This window comes from Arachis ipaensis, chromosome B01 (assembly GCF_000816755.2).
Source record: "Arachis ipaensis cultivar K30076 chromosome B01, Araip1.1, whole genome shotgun sequence".
Lineage (NCBI taxonomy): Eukaryota > Viridiplantae > Streptophyta > Magnoliopsida > Fabales > Fabaceae > Arachis > Arachis ipaensis.
This window is the reverse complement of record NC_029785.2, coordinates 31,369,259-31,385,180: the sequence shown is the minus strand read 5'-3', so window position 1 is coordinate 31,385,180 and position 15,922 is coordinate 31,369,259. Positions and strand designations below refer to the sequence as shown.

The 15,922-nt window shown below is 37.2% G+C and overlaps 1 protein-coding gene and 1 long non-coding RNA gene across 2 annotated transcripts; both read left to right on the top strand.

The window, feature by feature from the left end:
• LOC107628429 lies at positions 8,580–9,082 on the top strand. Its single transcript, XR_001617786.2, has 3 exons — positions 8,580–8,673; positions 8,747–8,800; positions 9,034–9,082. It is a non-coding gene; the product is annotated as an uncharacterized LOC107628429 (long non-coding RNA).
• On the top strand, positions 10,561–11,664 carry LOC110265679. Its single transcript, XM_021108820.1, has 6 exons — positions 10,561–10,566; positions 10,640–10,705; positions 10,859–10,993; positions 11,129–11,241; positions 11,312–11,405; positions 11,491–11,664. Exons 1-6 carry the CDS (start codon positions 10,561–10,563, stop codon positions 11,662–11,664), a joined length of 588 nt encoding a protein of 195 aa, XP_020964479.1.

Here is a 15,922-nt window from a genome sequence, read left to right as displayed (position 1 = left end):
TATCAAAACTGGCCGGTTCAACAAATTTTGAACGATTTTCTGTCTGGCGATTATAAGCAGTGGACCAGACCGTTTTCAGCTCTGGTTCCCGATTAAACCGGTTCGACTGGCCAGTCCAGTCTGGTTTTTAGAACCATGGCTAAAATGCTCATAAAGAGTGAATATATATGTTGGGCTTGGACCCAACTTGGGCTTGGTCCAACTCGATAGCATTTTTAGTCCGTTTGGTCTAACTTTCGGTCAAATCTTTAGAATTAGTGCCCGATTTTTAATTCTAAATATTCTTCTAAGTTTTTCTACTATTTTTATTATTCTCATACAATACCGGACAGACTTAAGTCGGTACTGCAAGCTAAATTACCGGTATGAGTTTTTACGCAATTTTTCGCAGAAAATTACATTTTCCCACTAAGAAAAATTCATTGAATTCAAATCTCACCGTTAAATTTTCAAATTAAGATGTCTACTTTTTTGAACCTATTTCAAGCAATTAAATTATTATTTTATGTTATCTAAACGGTTAATTTTAATTATGGTTCTTACATTCTCCCTTCCTAATTAGGAATTTTGTCCCCAAAATTCGAATCGCCTGTATACCAACGACGGTAGCTCATATCTATCTCAGATTTGAGCTCTTACGCGCTCTCGTCCACTCCGTATCAGTTCCACATGATTTTATCCATCGTAGTCCTACTGTGTCGATGTTTCCACACACTTTATGCTGCGTCACTCTGATTATTTGTCATTAAGAATCCAAATTACTCAGGTACATCCATCAAAAGTTTCCTTTTCCATTGGTTCCTCCCACAAAACTTTAAGTCTGGCCAGCCTTAACGACAACATTCCATAAGTAAAACTAAGCTAAACTTGGTCCTAGTAACATATCATACCAAATTTATATGCTTACCTCTCATCAGCGGATCTGATTCCGTCGCCCGACCTGTATCTTGGTTCCACCCATGATGGAAGTTCTTGGCTAGATGTCCAGGCAGTCCACAAATATAAGACAGAAAACTTCCCTTCAATTGGAAAAGCTGGGCATTCTTGTTCCTTCCAAAGCTCCCTTGACCTTGAAGATGTTGAGGAGCATGTCCATCCCTTTTAAAGTTCTGTCCCCTTGGTGAAAGGTACTCTCCATGGCCTTTACTGTCGGTATTTACACGGTTATCTCTTACCACACCTATCTTCTTAGCGCAGTCCTCTACAACCCTCGCCTTGTTTACTAGCTCCGAGAACCTCCTTATCTCCAAAGGAGCCACAACAGTCATAATTTCATCATTGAGACGTCCTTGGTACTTGATGCACTTTCAACTCTCATAGGACTCGGGAGCACCCTGATACACCTTAGAGAACCTACAGAGCTCTTTGAACTTGCTATTATACTCTGCTACAGACATTGATCCTTGCTTCAGCTGCATAAGCTCCAATTCTCTAGCATCTCATACGAATTCTGGAAAATACTTCTTATAAAATGCCATCTGAAATATGTCCCAAGGAATCTTTGCATTCAGAGGCTGTAGCAGTTGGCATTCTCCCTGGCACCAGTGTTGCGTTTCTCTCATTAGTAGATAGACTACAAATTCCACAAATTGATTATTTGGAATATGCTGAGTTTGCAGGGCATGCTCCATGGCTTGGAACCAATTGTTTGCTTCAGTGGAGTTTATTGTCCCTCTGAAATTGCTGAGTGAACCTTGAGAAACAAAGCCAAATTCATCGGAGCACCTCCTAAGTTGTTTTTGGCCCCTTCTTTGTTTCCATTTCCATTTCCTTGTCCTATTCTTCCTATGGCATGAGTAGTCGCAACAGCGTTTGCTTGCAACGCAGCGGCTAGATTAGTCATTGCCACCATAAACTCAGCATGGTTGTCAACCGACGGATTACCCTCACTCTCTCCCTCTGTACGTGGTCTACCTTGCCTGGGAGGCACCATTTGGATTTCCTGTCCAAACCAAACAATCGATATCAAGGTAATCAGTCTCAATATCTCAAGCTCAATGCTTCAATTATCCCAAAAGTACTCACAAACAAGCATGCTATACATATCAAACTGATATCCTAAATAGCACAAAAGAAAAATAACCTAGAGTATACAATAAAGTACAATCGGTCCATCCCTCAGGCTTACAAGGACGAAATGCTCTGATACCACTAAATGTAACACCCTATTACTATAAGCCTTACCTCATGCCGTAAGCAAAAGATAACAAAGTTCCATGATAGTTCTAAAGCTCGTACAATAATATATATAGAAAGAAATTAAAATACTAGAAGCTCGATGAAAAATTTAAGCTTAAAACAGATATACAAAAGTGCGAAGCATCACACACAATAACAAAAAGTGTAAAGGCACAAGATATAACATGATAAAGATACAAGATCACAAGGTATACAGAAATATATATGAATAGTACCCGCGGAGTTTAGGCCGACTAGTTAATACAAGTATAACAGAGTTTTTAGAAATTTAGAACAGCAACATCCTATCTCTCAGAGTTTTCAGAATTAAAGCATCTAAGGAATCAAAATACAATAATCCAAAAGTGACAGATATAATAACAAAATAAAATATAAAGCAAAGCTGAATCATCCTCCGCTCTGTCACCATGTCCGCAAACTCACCGAGGTGGGTTGCGAACTGCATCTAAAAAACAATAACATATGGTATGAGAACTGGAGGTTCTCAGTATGGTAACAGTGCCCAATATATAAGATATAAGGTTCTGGGACGCCAAAGACAATCCTAAAACTTCACATCGATACAAATAATCAGGCTTAACAAAAAAGTAAAATATAAACCAAAAATAGGGTATTCTAACTTAGGAGATTTCTAACTAACATAACATCGCTTTCCCATAGCCTTTGTCATCCTAACATCCATGCGATCCCATCGCCACCGCCTACCAAGCCTCCTCAATCCTAGCAGAAGACACAGGTAATGCATACAAGTAAAGCACAAGTAATGTACATATACAGCAAGTAAAAGCAAGTAGGCATGTGATTTATTTAGGCATAATAGAATTTAAGCAAAGTAAACAAACATATAGAATATGCATATGATAAATGTCTGTCCTATTGGCTCGTGATATCACTTGTCGGTCCATAAATGCTAACCCGACACATCCTTTCGGATGTAGCCTTTCTGCCACATTAGGGATACAGTGCCCTGCACACTATCTTTCTGAGGATATAGTGCATGGCACACTAATTTTCTGAGGATATAGTTCCTGGCAGAATTGCATGCTCATTCTGAGGATACAGTACTTGGCACACTCTTGCGGCAGAGAAGGTTATGTGAGCAGGATACTACCCTAGCCTTCACATCTCAAAGTAAGAGGGATTAACCACCGTCCTTACACCGGCACTGCGACCTCAACAAGTAGGACCCACCACCGCCCTTGCCCAAGGCGCATAGCGACTCATCAATCTCAAAACATCAATATCATAAAAAAAATTCAATCTATGTGATCATTGTCCATTCAATCTAAGTCCATTCATACCCGAGTCATTAATCTCATAACCATACTCATCCATTTTCAAGTCCCAAACAACTCCTCAATCCCTTAAGTTCACAAGTTCATTATCAATATAGTACTCTGCCAAATTACCCAACTAGTTCATCCTCAGTACTTCAGAAATCTAAGTCTCCATCTTCTAAACTCAGAAAAAATCACCAATTTAAATCACTAACTCATCTTTACTAGCCTTAGATTCTAATAACTAGCTAGAAGTCTTAACTAGAAGTTAAAGAAGTTTAGAAAGCTAGATAGAACCCTTAAAAATGAAGAAATACCAATTTTCAGCAAAATAAGGGTCTCGCATATGCAAGCCCTTGTCCCGCGTATGCAAGGTTACAAAAATAGGTGGTTACGCGACACTTCCTCTGCGTGCACAAGTATCCGAAACAGAATGGAATACTCCCGTCGCATGTTAATAACTCGCGTACGCATGCCTCAAAAATACATGCTTGCGTATGCATGCTAGTGCCCGTGTACGCGGGAGCACTTGTAAAATCTCACATTTTACAAATAATTCAGCCACATAAGATTGTCAAGGAGAGATTAAATCACCAATTTAGAAGCACAACAGAAGCTAATATATAAAACCACCAATTTAGACACATTAATCATCACACACACATAAAAATAAACTCATGGTGCTCAAAACTCAAAATAAGCTACAATTCCTGTCTCTCAAAACCCTAACAATCATACAATTAAGATGTCATGTCTAAACCTCAATTATTAATCAAATTGAACAATCAACACAAGAAGAAAAGAGGAAGCAAGGGAGAGTTGTGCTTATTCTGTTTGTGATTGTTTGGATTTTAGAGATATTCAATAGAGAGATGTCACCAGAGAAGATGCTGAGGGAGGCGTTGAAGATTTTGGCAGAGAAGGCACAGAACTAGGAGGGAAAGGAAAGGAAGCAGGAGGTGATGTCACTGGAGGAGATTACCACGGGAGGAGATGTCGCCAAAGGAGGTCGTCGCCGGAGAAGATCCGAGATCCGAGATCCCAAAAGAAGATCCGAGATTGTCGCACTGGCCAAGGACAGCGGCTATGGGAAAACAACTTTGAGAATGGGAAAGAAGGAGTGTGTGGCTTGGAACCTTCGATTTCGTTGAAGATGAAGCGACAGTGGAGGGTGAGAGCGGTGGTAGTGATGGATTGAGGAGGACGATAAGGGAGAGATAGAAGTGAGATTGAGCGAGCCGTTTAATGTATATTCACAATGTTTCAATTAGGGATTGCTTTTTTCATTTTATACATATGTGATAACAGCGGTTCAAAACTACTATAATCACCAGAACCGCAAAAATACAAAGTCAGTTATGGTAGCAACAAAAAATGTCATAATGTCTGAATATTACGACAGTTCTTCAAAATTGCCGTAATATAAATGTCATTTTAAACCCTTTTTTTGTAGTGACAGAGTTGTGATGGTGGGGTGAAAGGTCAAATGGAGTTGGAGGTGAGAGGTAAAGACTATAAAAGTGTTGCTAGTGAAGGAATTGTGAGGGGTAGATTTGAAATATGATATTTTGAATAAGGGCATTTCAAAAAAAATGTTATTAAAGTTTTAGTCTCGATATGCAAAAATTTCAATTATCTGTGTCTCTATTTTCTGTAAGTATTAAAAGAATTAAAATTTTGTGTCCCAAAATTAAAATTTTAGTTTTAATCTCTAGCTAAACATAATAATAAATGTCACTCACATTACCTCAAAACAAATACTACTACAGTGTTCATAAATCAAAAGGTTTATTATGTGAACAACACGGATTGGTAGTTTATGTTCTATTTGACTGTGGGTTCACTGTGCACTATGGAATTTTGCTATCGATTTTTCTAAACCATTCGATTTTAATTGATTCTACCAATTTTGATTGGTCTTTAATAGTCCAAACCAATTTTCAGCGGACTAATTGCTTAAACGGTCCTAAGCTCAAACTAAATTGGTCAGATAATCGGTTTTTAGGTCCGATTTAATTTTAACAACTATATTCTCACTCTTTTATATACTTTTCATTCCGGTACAAATACATACACCGCACATCTAATAAATTATATAAAAGGGTAAAGTATATTTTTTGTCCCTGAAGTTTGGCAAAAGTTTCAAAAATACCTTTAAGTTTTATTTTGTTTCAATTTTGTCCCAAAAATTTTCGATTTCCATCAAATATATCCCTGACGGCTAAATTTTCAAAAAATTTAAGACCAATCTAACAATAATGTATGAAAATGATGCTTGATTTGCTTGTGTTGATGGTTGTTCTTATAAAATTGTTGTTGAATTGGTCTTAAATTTTTTGAAAAATTAGCCGTCAAGGATATATTTGATGCAAATCGAAAACTTTTGGGACAAAATTGAAACAAAATAAAATTTAGGGATATTTTTATAACTTTTGTCAAACTTCAGGGACAAAAAGCATACTTTATCCTATATAAAATTAGTACACACAGAGCATATCTAATAAATTATGTGAAACGGGCCTGCTACACATACAAGCTTACAAGCTTACAAGTTGGCCCAGCCCAAATACAAGTCACGCGCATCAAAGAGATTACATGGAGCGTCACCTTCACGCGCTCAATACTCAAACGGTTACGTATGGCAAACTCTTCCACTTCTTCCACTTCTTCCACTTCTCAAAACGCTTCGAAAACAAGGAAACCCTTCCATTTTCGAGCGAAAATCAAAGTTTAAAATATACAAGTCATTGTTCGAAACCTCCGTCAAAACACCATCAAACTCTCCATCAAGAATCTGAAGAGAAAACAAAGCAACAATACTCAACGTAAGTTCATTAAGATTCCTGTATATTTTCCATATTACAAACTACATTTTGCTTTCCTTCTACGTCGTTGTTCTAGGGTTTACTGTTACTCTTGCTTCTTTGTTACACTGTTCTTCTACGTTGCTGTTCTAAGTTATCCTGTTATTCTTGTTGTTCTAGATCTTCTGGTAACTGATTTTCGGGGGTTTATTCCGTAGATTGGGGGCTGTATACTGCTTGAACTTGTAATGTGGCTTGATATTGAAGCATGTTTGAGTGATATCTGACTGATATATATGGATACTATATCTGAATCATATCTATGGGAGTATCTCACTGTTATCAATGGGTGTATCTGATTCTTACATATGGGTGTATCTTACTGTAATCAATGGGTGTATCTGATTCTTACATATGGGTGTATCTGATTCTTATATATGGGTGTATCTTACTGATATCTTTGGGTGTATTTTTCGTTTTAGAGAAAATGGCAGCAAGAAACCAAACAAAATACCTTAAGTGTGCCACACATCTCCTAAGTGATAAGTTCAGAAACATGAGTGAGGAGAAGAAGGCGATTGTGAGGGATCTCGGATTCGGTGGGTTGATGCACATCTCACCACTGAGGGTGGATCACCAACTGTTAAGGGAGCTGGCAAACAACTTCAAACTTGGGGAGAACAGATTGAAAACAGGATATGGTTCTTTCCAAATAACACCAAAAATAATAGGTGATGCGCTTGGCATCAATGCAACAGGTAACTAGCTTAAAATTATAGGTGTATATTAAGTTGATGCTTGGGTGTATTTAAGTTAATGCTTGGGTGTATTTGAACCGACTTGGATACTTTGTTGTTTTCTTTTTTGTAGGAGATCTATTTTCTGAGAAAGTTGAGTATAAGAAACTTTCTGATGATGACAAAATAATTTTTAGAAGATTCCAGGGTAAGACCCTCAAAAGTCTTACCGATGAGATGATGGAAATCGGCGTTGGCAACGAAGAGGAACGCCTGATGTTCAAGAGGATATTCATCCTCTATATACAGATGGCGTTCCTTTTGCCAACGACGATAAACAAAATATCGCCTGTGCACTTGGCCCCAATTTTTAAGATGGACGGCATATCGGAGAGAAACTGGGGGGGCATGTTTTGACCTTCATGGTCAAGGGCATCACAGACTACAAGGAGAAAAAGAAGAAGGAAATTGATGGCTGCCTCTTCGCCCTGATGATAATTTACTTTCATCTTTCAAAAAACAAAGGCAAGAAGAGGCTGAAAGACCACCGAAGCCCTGGATTGCCAACTGGACTAAGGAGCAGTTGGTGGAAAGAATGACTGCAGAAAGAGAGGAAATTTTGGTAAGTAAACATAATATGTTGCTTGTATTTTATTTACCTGAATGCTGCTAGCTAAAATATCTAATGTTTCAGGGGAGTGTGAAGATGGCGGAGACAAGAGCAAGAGAAAAAATGAAAAAAGAAGAAAAAAAAGAAAAAAAACAAGAAATAAAAAAAAAACAAAAAAAGGAAGGCGAGTTCAACATCGTTCAACATCGTCTTCGGAGAAAGAAACAACTACTGACAGTGACACTTCTACCTCTGAGTCTGAGACTCAAGAAGACTCAGAGATTCAGGAAGAAAACACCGCAGCAAAAAGGGGAAAAAATAAGTACCATACTGGGGTGTAATTTCTTTTTCGAGTTGGGTGTATTTTGTTGATCACGTTGGGTGTATGTAGTTTACTAAGCTGGGTGTGTTTCGTTTGCTGCGTTGGGTGTATATTGTATATTCAGTTGGGTGTATCTTGTTCATTCATTTGCGTGTATTTTTTAGTATGTTCTAAATAATGATTGTTTGCCTTCCAGAATCGACTCCAGAAAAAGAAAGAAGAGTCAAGAGGAGTCAGATTCTGATTCAGAATCTGAATCTGAATCAAGTGATGAGTAATGTCCTGAAATTATTACTCCTTTCTTTTGGCTTCATTATAAAGATTTCGTGTATTAACTGAAGTGTCTCTTATTAACTTATAGGAGAGAAGAATCATCACCGGTGGAGAAGGAAAAGAAAAAGAAAAAGACAAAAACATCACCAAAAAAGTAAGCACTTCTTTGGATAATATTCTGTGATAAAATTAATTTTTTATTTCTGATTGGTACTCTTTTTTTTCCACCCAGAACACAACCAAAAAAGAAAAAAGTTGTTGTGGAGGATTCACCTCCTGAAGAAAATTAATACTTTGATGGGTACAGTACCTCGTAAGCTATATTACCGTCTATCATCATAATTATTTTTGTTAACATCTTCTTTTATGAATGTAGTGAGAGATATGAAATATTAAGTGACGAACTGGATGAATGGCTAAGGCAAAACGTTGATAAATCTGCTGCAGAGGGGTATGTCTTGGTGGGGTGTCTACTTCAGATTTTGGTGTGTTTTGTATGCTAATAATTGTTTCTTGTTTCGTAGGGAGAACCAAGCTGACCTGCAATCGACAGAAGGTCGCTATGTGTCCTCTGAAACGTAAGAAGCTTTATTTAATAAAATCTTGTTATCATGATTTGGGTGTATTTTGTGGAACCATTTCAGTGTATTGTGTTGATCAAGTTGGGTGTATGTTGTTTATTAAGTTGTAATATTTCGTTTGTTGTGTTGGGTGTATATTGTCCATTCGGTTGGTTGTATCTTGTGCATTCATTTGAGTGTATTTTATACCTGTATCTTATTTTGTCTGAATAACATCAAATCTGTTTTAGAATACCGGCTGTGAACTTGGGAAGTGATGATCCTTCCTCTCAAGGACGCACAGAACAGAGTAGTGTAAACCAGCCGTCACAAGCATGTAATTTCTCTTTCAAATAACTGTTACTTTTGTTCTTCTATTACCCTTCTACTTCTAATTATGTATATATTTTTTTAGAAAACAAAGCCCTTTATTATTTTATTCAAGAAAAAAAAGGCAGGAAAAAAAAGCAAAAACTGCAAGTATGTAAGTTCTCAAAAAACAAAGCCTGTCTTCTTTTTGAATTGTTCGGGTGTATTTTTTGACTTTCTTTGGGTGTATTTTAGGTTGAGTCCGACTAATTTGAATGTGATGGTTGAGGGAACAGACGCCGTCGGATGCGCTTGCAATGTGAGTTTCCCAAGAATATTTAAACCTTATAACCTTATTATTTTCAAAAGCGTTGTTAACCCTTCTTTTTTCTTCTTGTTTAGAGTCCCGATTCAGGTTTTTGTGCCGGCATCACAAACAACCACTGAGACAGATTTTGAACCAACCCCTATGCTACAAATTGAAAGGACTATAGAAACGTAAGAAATAGTATTGGGTATATATTTGTTTAGAGTTTAGGTGTATATTTGCTAACAGTTTGGGTGTATATTGTTCCTGATTAATTTCTTTTGACACCATGATTAATTTTGTGTAACTGTGCAGCACTCCTGAAACCCCCAAACAACTTCAAGAAACCACACCCACGCTTCCCCCAGCTCCAACTAAAATGTAAGTTCATCAGACTAAAATCAATCTTTGCGTATCATCCGTATATTCTTATTCTTATTCTTATACATGATGACGCAGTCATCCAGCCGCAGAAGATGCTGCTGCCCTGTTGATGATGGCACGAACAGCAACCTATGTTCCTAAAACAGATCCAGGGGTGCCATCATTCAGTCTTGGATTGACTGATTCAAGCCAGGAGGGGGCATCAACGCAGGAGACAGAAAGGGCAAAATCTCCAGAAGCTGCAAATTTGATAGAACAATTGGACGATTTGGTCCAAAAAATAGCAAGCAGTGTGGCGAAGGAAAAAAATAAAAGTCCACAAATTCAGAGGGAGACTGGGGGAGAAAGTTCTGGGAAGTTTAAAACTCCTGGGGCAACAAATCATATTACGGATGATATGAAACAAAAGTGCTACATCTGGGGGACGAGATTGAAGGAAGACGCAGATGGCAATACTAACGAGTATGAGGAGATGTGCACTCTCATTGCCCAAGATGAATACATTTTGATGAGAATGCACCTTGCATCCCTCCAGGCAAAAAGTGATATAGAATCTCAGGTAATATTAGAATAACATTAATGTTTTTACACCAAAGTCAACTGCAATGTTTATTAATGTAAAATTGATTTCGGCATATATTTCTAGATTGTATCTGCCATCTGCCTCATCCTCAACCAGAAAAATGAAAAGAGGTTTCAAGAACAAATATACTGTCTCCCCCCCGATATTGTGGTAAGTGTTACTTCTTCGAACTTTGGGTGTATTTTCTGTATTGAAATGGGTGTAATTTTTACGTTCGATTGGATGTAAGTTGTGTATTTTCAGTATTTCATTTCTTGTTTCGCAATTCTTGCAGAGCATGGCACTTTCGGATCACCCAGATGGGGAATTCATATCACTGAAAACGAATAAGGAATTCAGGGTGGAAGACTACCCGAGTTTTATTCCCTTTATAGATAGAAAAAAATTAACTTCGCATCCATATGTAAGTTTTCGTTTGCTAAATTTATTAGTACGCTTATTTACTTCTATGCCAAATAAAATAACGCACTGTTGAAATGTGGCAATCCTTCAGATTTTTGCACCTGTTTGCCACTCGGGGTATTGGTGGTTATGGCTGATAAATACAACGAAGCGAAAATGTCATATACTTGACCCGCTACACAAAAAAGCTCCAAGCGATGAGAGAAAGCAGATTAATAAATTCACTGTAAGTTGCCTCTGTCTTCTTTACTTTAATAGATAGGTCTATTTCGTTAGTTGTGTTGGGTGTATGTTGTCCATTCAGTTGGGTGTATCTTGTGCATTCAATCGGGTGTATTACTGATTTGTTTTGGTATTTAAGGGATATGTATTTTCAAGATTGAGAGCATATGCCGGCGGGGAACCTCTTCAGAAAGACAAGAAGGAGAAGGAAATTAAAGCATCATATGTTAAAATATCAGGCCAAAAAATAAGGTATAAATTTGTGACTCTGAACATTAAACTTTCATAAATGAGATTTGTAATTTATTTTCTTCGTTTTCAGCTATGACTGCCCTATCTACGTTATGAAGTGGCTTGAATTAATTGAGCCGAAAAACATTAAAAAGGGGAACTATGAATGGGATAATTGGCCACAGGTAACTGTCTTTAGAACTATATAACTCTGTATTACTTTACTGAATTAATATTGCTGTTTAAACATAATATACTTTTTAATTATAGGAGGAGGTGGACCACTACAGAGTGGAGTATGCTTCACGGATACTATTCAGTGAGATGAATAAGGAGAGAGATCGGGCAATTAGAGAGAGTAATGCTATAAGGTTGTCAAAGCCATCCTCTGTATTATTGAGTCCGTTTTGTCAGATAAATTCTGCTGATATAGAAACTGCGTAATCCAAGTGCTGGGTAGTTTGTAAATTGAACAAATGCTGTAAATATTTGCCATTTATCAACAACTTCTATTCCATGTATATTTTTTCCATAGTTAAACTATCTGTGCTGTTAAACTGTCTGTGCTGTATTCAAAAGCTGTATCACAGGTGGTAAAATATGAAGTAAAAAATCAAGGCATATATAAATGCAAATTATAATCTGTTACACCCAACGCAGGTCTAATAATACACCCAAGATTGCATAAAATATATACCCAAACTATCTGTGCTGTATTCAAAATGTATGAATTACAAGTACTAAAATATGAAGAAAAACATCAAATCAAATATACACCCATAACCTGCAAATTTTTACAGCTTTTGTTCTATAAGTATCTATATATGTATCTATATGTAAATTGTCAATGAACAAAAATACACCCAAAAGAACAGTGCTTTTACACCCATATTCTCTAAAACTATACACCCAAAGAGTTATCCCCTGCTGCTGGTACCCTGAACTGATAATTCATAACGTGTCCTTGATATTGGCTGGAATTTGAATGCACTGCTGATGCAGCATCAAACAGGTTTATCTGAATATAACACTCATATATTAGCTAAACTATTAACGAGAAAAATAAACTCAATCGCCACAAATTTAAAGAACATTACTTTTACCTCGCTTAAAACTTTCGTCTTCTTCTTCTTTGTGGCATTTACAATCTGTTTGTCCAGCTTTGAACCTAGCCTATTTTTTGGACGTCCTCTTGTTCGAATCCTTGGCGGGCTTTGAAGCTCGTTAACGGATTCCAAGTTGGCGTCTTCGTGGGATAAAGAAGATGTCCCCTTCCTTTTGGCTTTTAATGATTCCATCTCGGCCATGACGTTATCGTACGCACGGTGCAGAATTGCAGTCAGCTCCTCCGATTCGGATGCAAATTCGCAAATATTTTGCGAACGAAAAACCAATTGGTCGAATCTCTTGCTTCTTGGCTCCATTAGTGGCTCGTCGTGGCTGCTCTTGATGTGTGTGTGTCACCTCTTTACCTTCTTGCTCCATCGTTCCAGTATATATATAGGTGACACTTGGCTTACTTGTTCGAAGCTTAACACGCTTAGTGTGTGACGGCACAGTATCCCTCTCGACTCGAATAATAAGCATTGGCATTTTACCTCGGCTGCAACTGAGTCGTAAGTAACCACGAACTTGTTGAATATTGAGCTGGAAACTTGTTCTCCGACATCGTATACTGAATAGCCTAGAGCAGAATTCTTTAATTTGGTGATGCAATTCGCCTTTCCTCTGAATTGCGCTTGGACTTCCCTAAACTTTGCATGAGTGTACGCCTCTTGAAACTGAGCTTCAATGGAGGATTTGGTTGCAAACGGTATGACCGTATGAAAATCTGCAGCATCTGATTCTCTCTCTGCTTGCTCCCTGCTTCTGAGGCAATTATCGTATTGTTTGACGAACTGAATAAGCGAGCTGTTTCGGGTGATATACTTGTTAAAAAATGAATGCATGCTCTCGCTCCTTTATGTACTTCTCATCCTTGCCCAGAAGTGGTGATCCAGATAGATAGGAACCCATATGTGACGGTCTTCGTACAGATCTGCATAATACACCCAAACACAGACTGTAAATACACCCGAGAGAACATGCAATTTACACCTCTGCTGCAGATTTTAAAAAGACATTACCTGAAAGCCACTTGTTGTCCGCAAGACCAAAATTCAGCAGAAAATCATTCCAATTCCTATCGAATAAGTCTTTGCTATGAGAGTTCCAAACAACTTGGCTCATTTCTTGTTCAATATCNCAAAAGAACCACAAACCAAATTATACCTAAAACAAATTACTATAGTGCAGAATGCAAAATCATTAGGTACACCCATCAAATGCTTCGTATAACCCAATGGAACAGCCAATATACACCTCTGCTGCGGATTCGTAAAAATACATTAATTTAGCATCATAAACAGGGGCAGTTTGTTACCTGTTTGTATTGTAGGTGGTGTCGAATGAAATGACATCTCCGAAATACTCAAAGGTAGCTCTGCTTCTTGCATCGGCCCAAAAAGCCAGCTTAATCGATTGATCCTCTTCGAGTTGGAGCTCAAAAAAGAAATTCTGATTCTTCTCTTTCATTCTTAACAAATATTTCCCGAATTCCTTTGCATCTTCTTGTTAGGAAACATTCCGCACTTCCCTGGTAATATAATTCCTCACATCCTTTTCGATAAAATTTAACTCTCGGTGACCCCCGGCAGCCGCAACAAATGATTGGTATGTTTTGCTTGGTCTGATACCGGCCTCCTCGTTATTCTCTATTGTACGACGAATGGACATGCTTAGTTTCCTGTGCTGTTTGAGCATCTCTGCTTTGCTTGGATAGCAGGGGTGTGAATGATCGAGCACAACCTTTGAAATGATCCAAGCACCGACATCCTTCAATGTGTGTATATAAATTCTTGCAGGACAGTTTAAACCGGCTGTCGGATTGGTCTTCTCGGTTGGAGATATTTTAGATTTCCATTTTTCCTCTCTGCTACATGTAATCAGTTGATTCTTAATCTCGTTTCCCTTCCTATTTGTGCACCGAACTCTTGTAGAGAAACTTGCAGCCTTGGCGTAGTTCCTGTAAAATTTTCCAGCATCTTCAAGGGTGGTAAAGGTCATTCCAACCTTCGGAACAAGCTCGTCATCAACAACCGAGAGAGGCTGCACAATACACCGTGTCAGAAACTGTGAATACACCCATAGATATGATTCAAATACACCCAATCATGCCTAATGTGATACACCCGAACCGCAACAACTCAACTACACAATGACCTTTAAAGCCATAAACTGTAAATACACATGCTGCAGAATACACCATGTCAAAAACTAAAAACACACCCAATCATGTCTGATATAATACACCTGAACAACAACAACTCAATTAAAATAACAAAACCAATAGTGTAGATACACCCACACTTCTAGCAAAAATACACCCAAAAAAAGACCTGATCTACACCCGAGCGTCTGCTATAAATTCCAGGTAATTAATCACAACTAATACATTGAATCGACAGATTCATGTTAACGTGTTAGTTTCACAGTCAATGTTCAGCAATTTTTCAACTACACAATGCTATACAAATTACTGAAAGAAAATTCATTATGTAAATCAAACCTCAAGAACTTCGTTAGATTCAAATTCATAATCCACTTCGCCTGGATTCAGCTGACAATCTGAGGTTGAATGATCCATTATCTTCAAAACGAGTTCAAACTTTGATTTCAAAAAACAACAAATCAAAATAGAAAACGAAGCTCGAGTTGCAGAGAGAGAAAAAAGTAACGTAAACGAAGAACATACCAGTAAGAAAAGGAGAGGAAAAGAACGATGAAGAAGAACGAGGGAAGACGCGCGAGAAGAAGAACAACCAAATCTCAAAATAACGAAAACGAAGAAGGAAACAAATATTTTAAATTTGGTAGTTAGATATACGCGGGATCTTATATAGCGCGTGTAATCAACGTATGTGGAGCAGCGCGTATTTTAGTTTTATTGTTTAATGAACTTGTAAAGCATACAATGGCTTGTATGCAGAACTTTTCCGTATGTGAAATTAATTTATTTGTATTATAAAATTCCAAAATTACAAAAATATTTTAAAATACACACGCAGCATATCTAATAAATTATGTGAAATTAGTTCATTTATTTAATAATTTATTTAAGAAATAAATTTGTATTATAAAATTCCAAAATTACAAAAATATTTTAAAATAATTTGTTTATATTATTTATTATTTCATAGCTTGATTGTTTTAAATAATTTGATGTCAATATTTTTCTTACTAAAATAATCATCAAGAAAGGTGTTTTTTTTTTCCTTTTATTTTTCACTCTGTTCTGAAGATTTCGTGGCAACCATTCTTTCCTGGTATCTCCCATTATTTTTTGAGCTAATAATGTTTCATTTTTCATGCTTTTGTCGTCCTACTTAACAGTCCACACTACAAGATTTTATTTTTGGCATCCACTTTCCAATTTTACCCCCACGGTAACCATTATGAGTTACCGCACCATTCTGATTTTCCGTGTTAATTAAACAAATTTACCTTCAAAATTTATTTGTCATGTGTCACACCTGATAGGTCAAATCTATAGCCGTCCTTAGACATCATTCCTTATGCCACTATAGAACTGGCGAACTAATCAACAAGTGAACTTCCGATGAAAACAAATAATAATGTTTAGAGATAATAAAAAAACAATCTA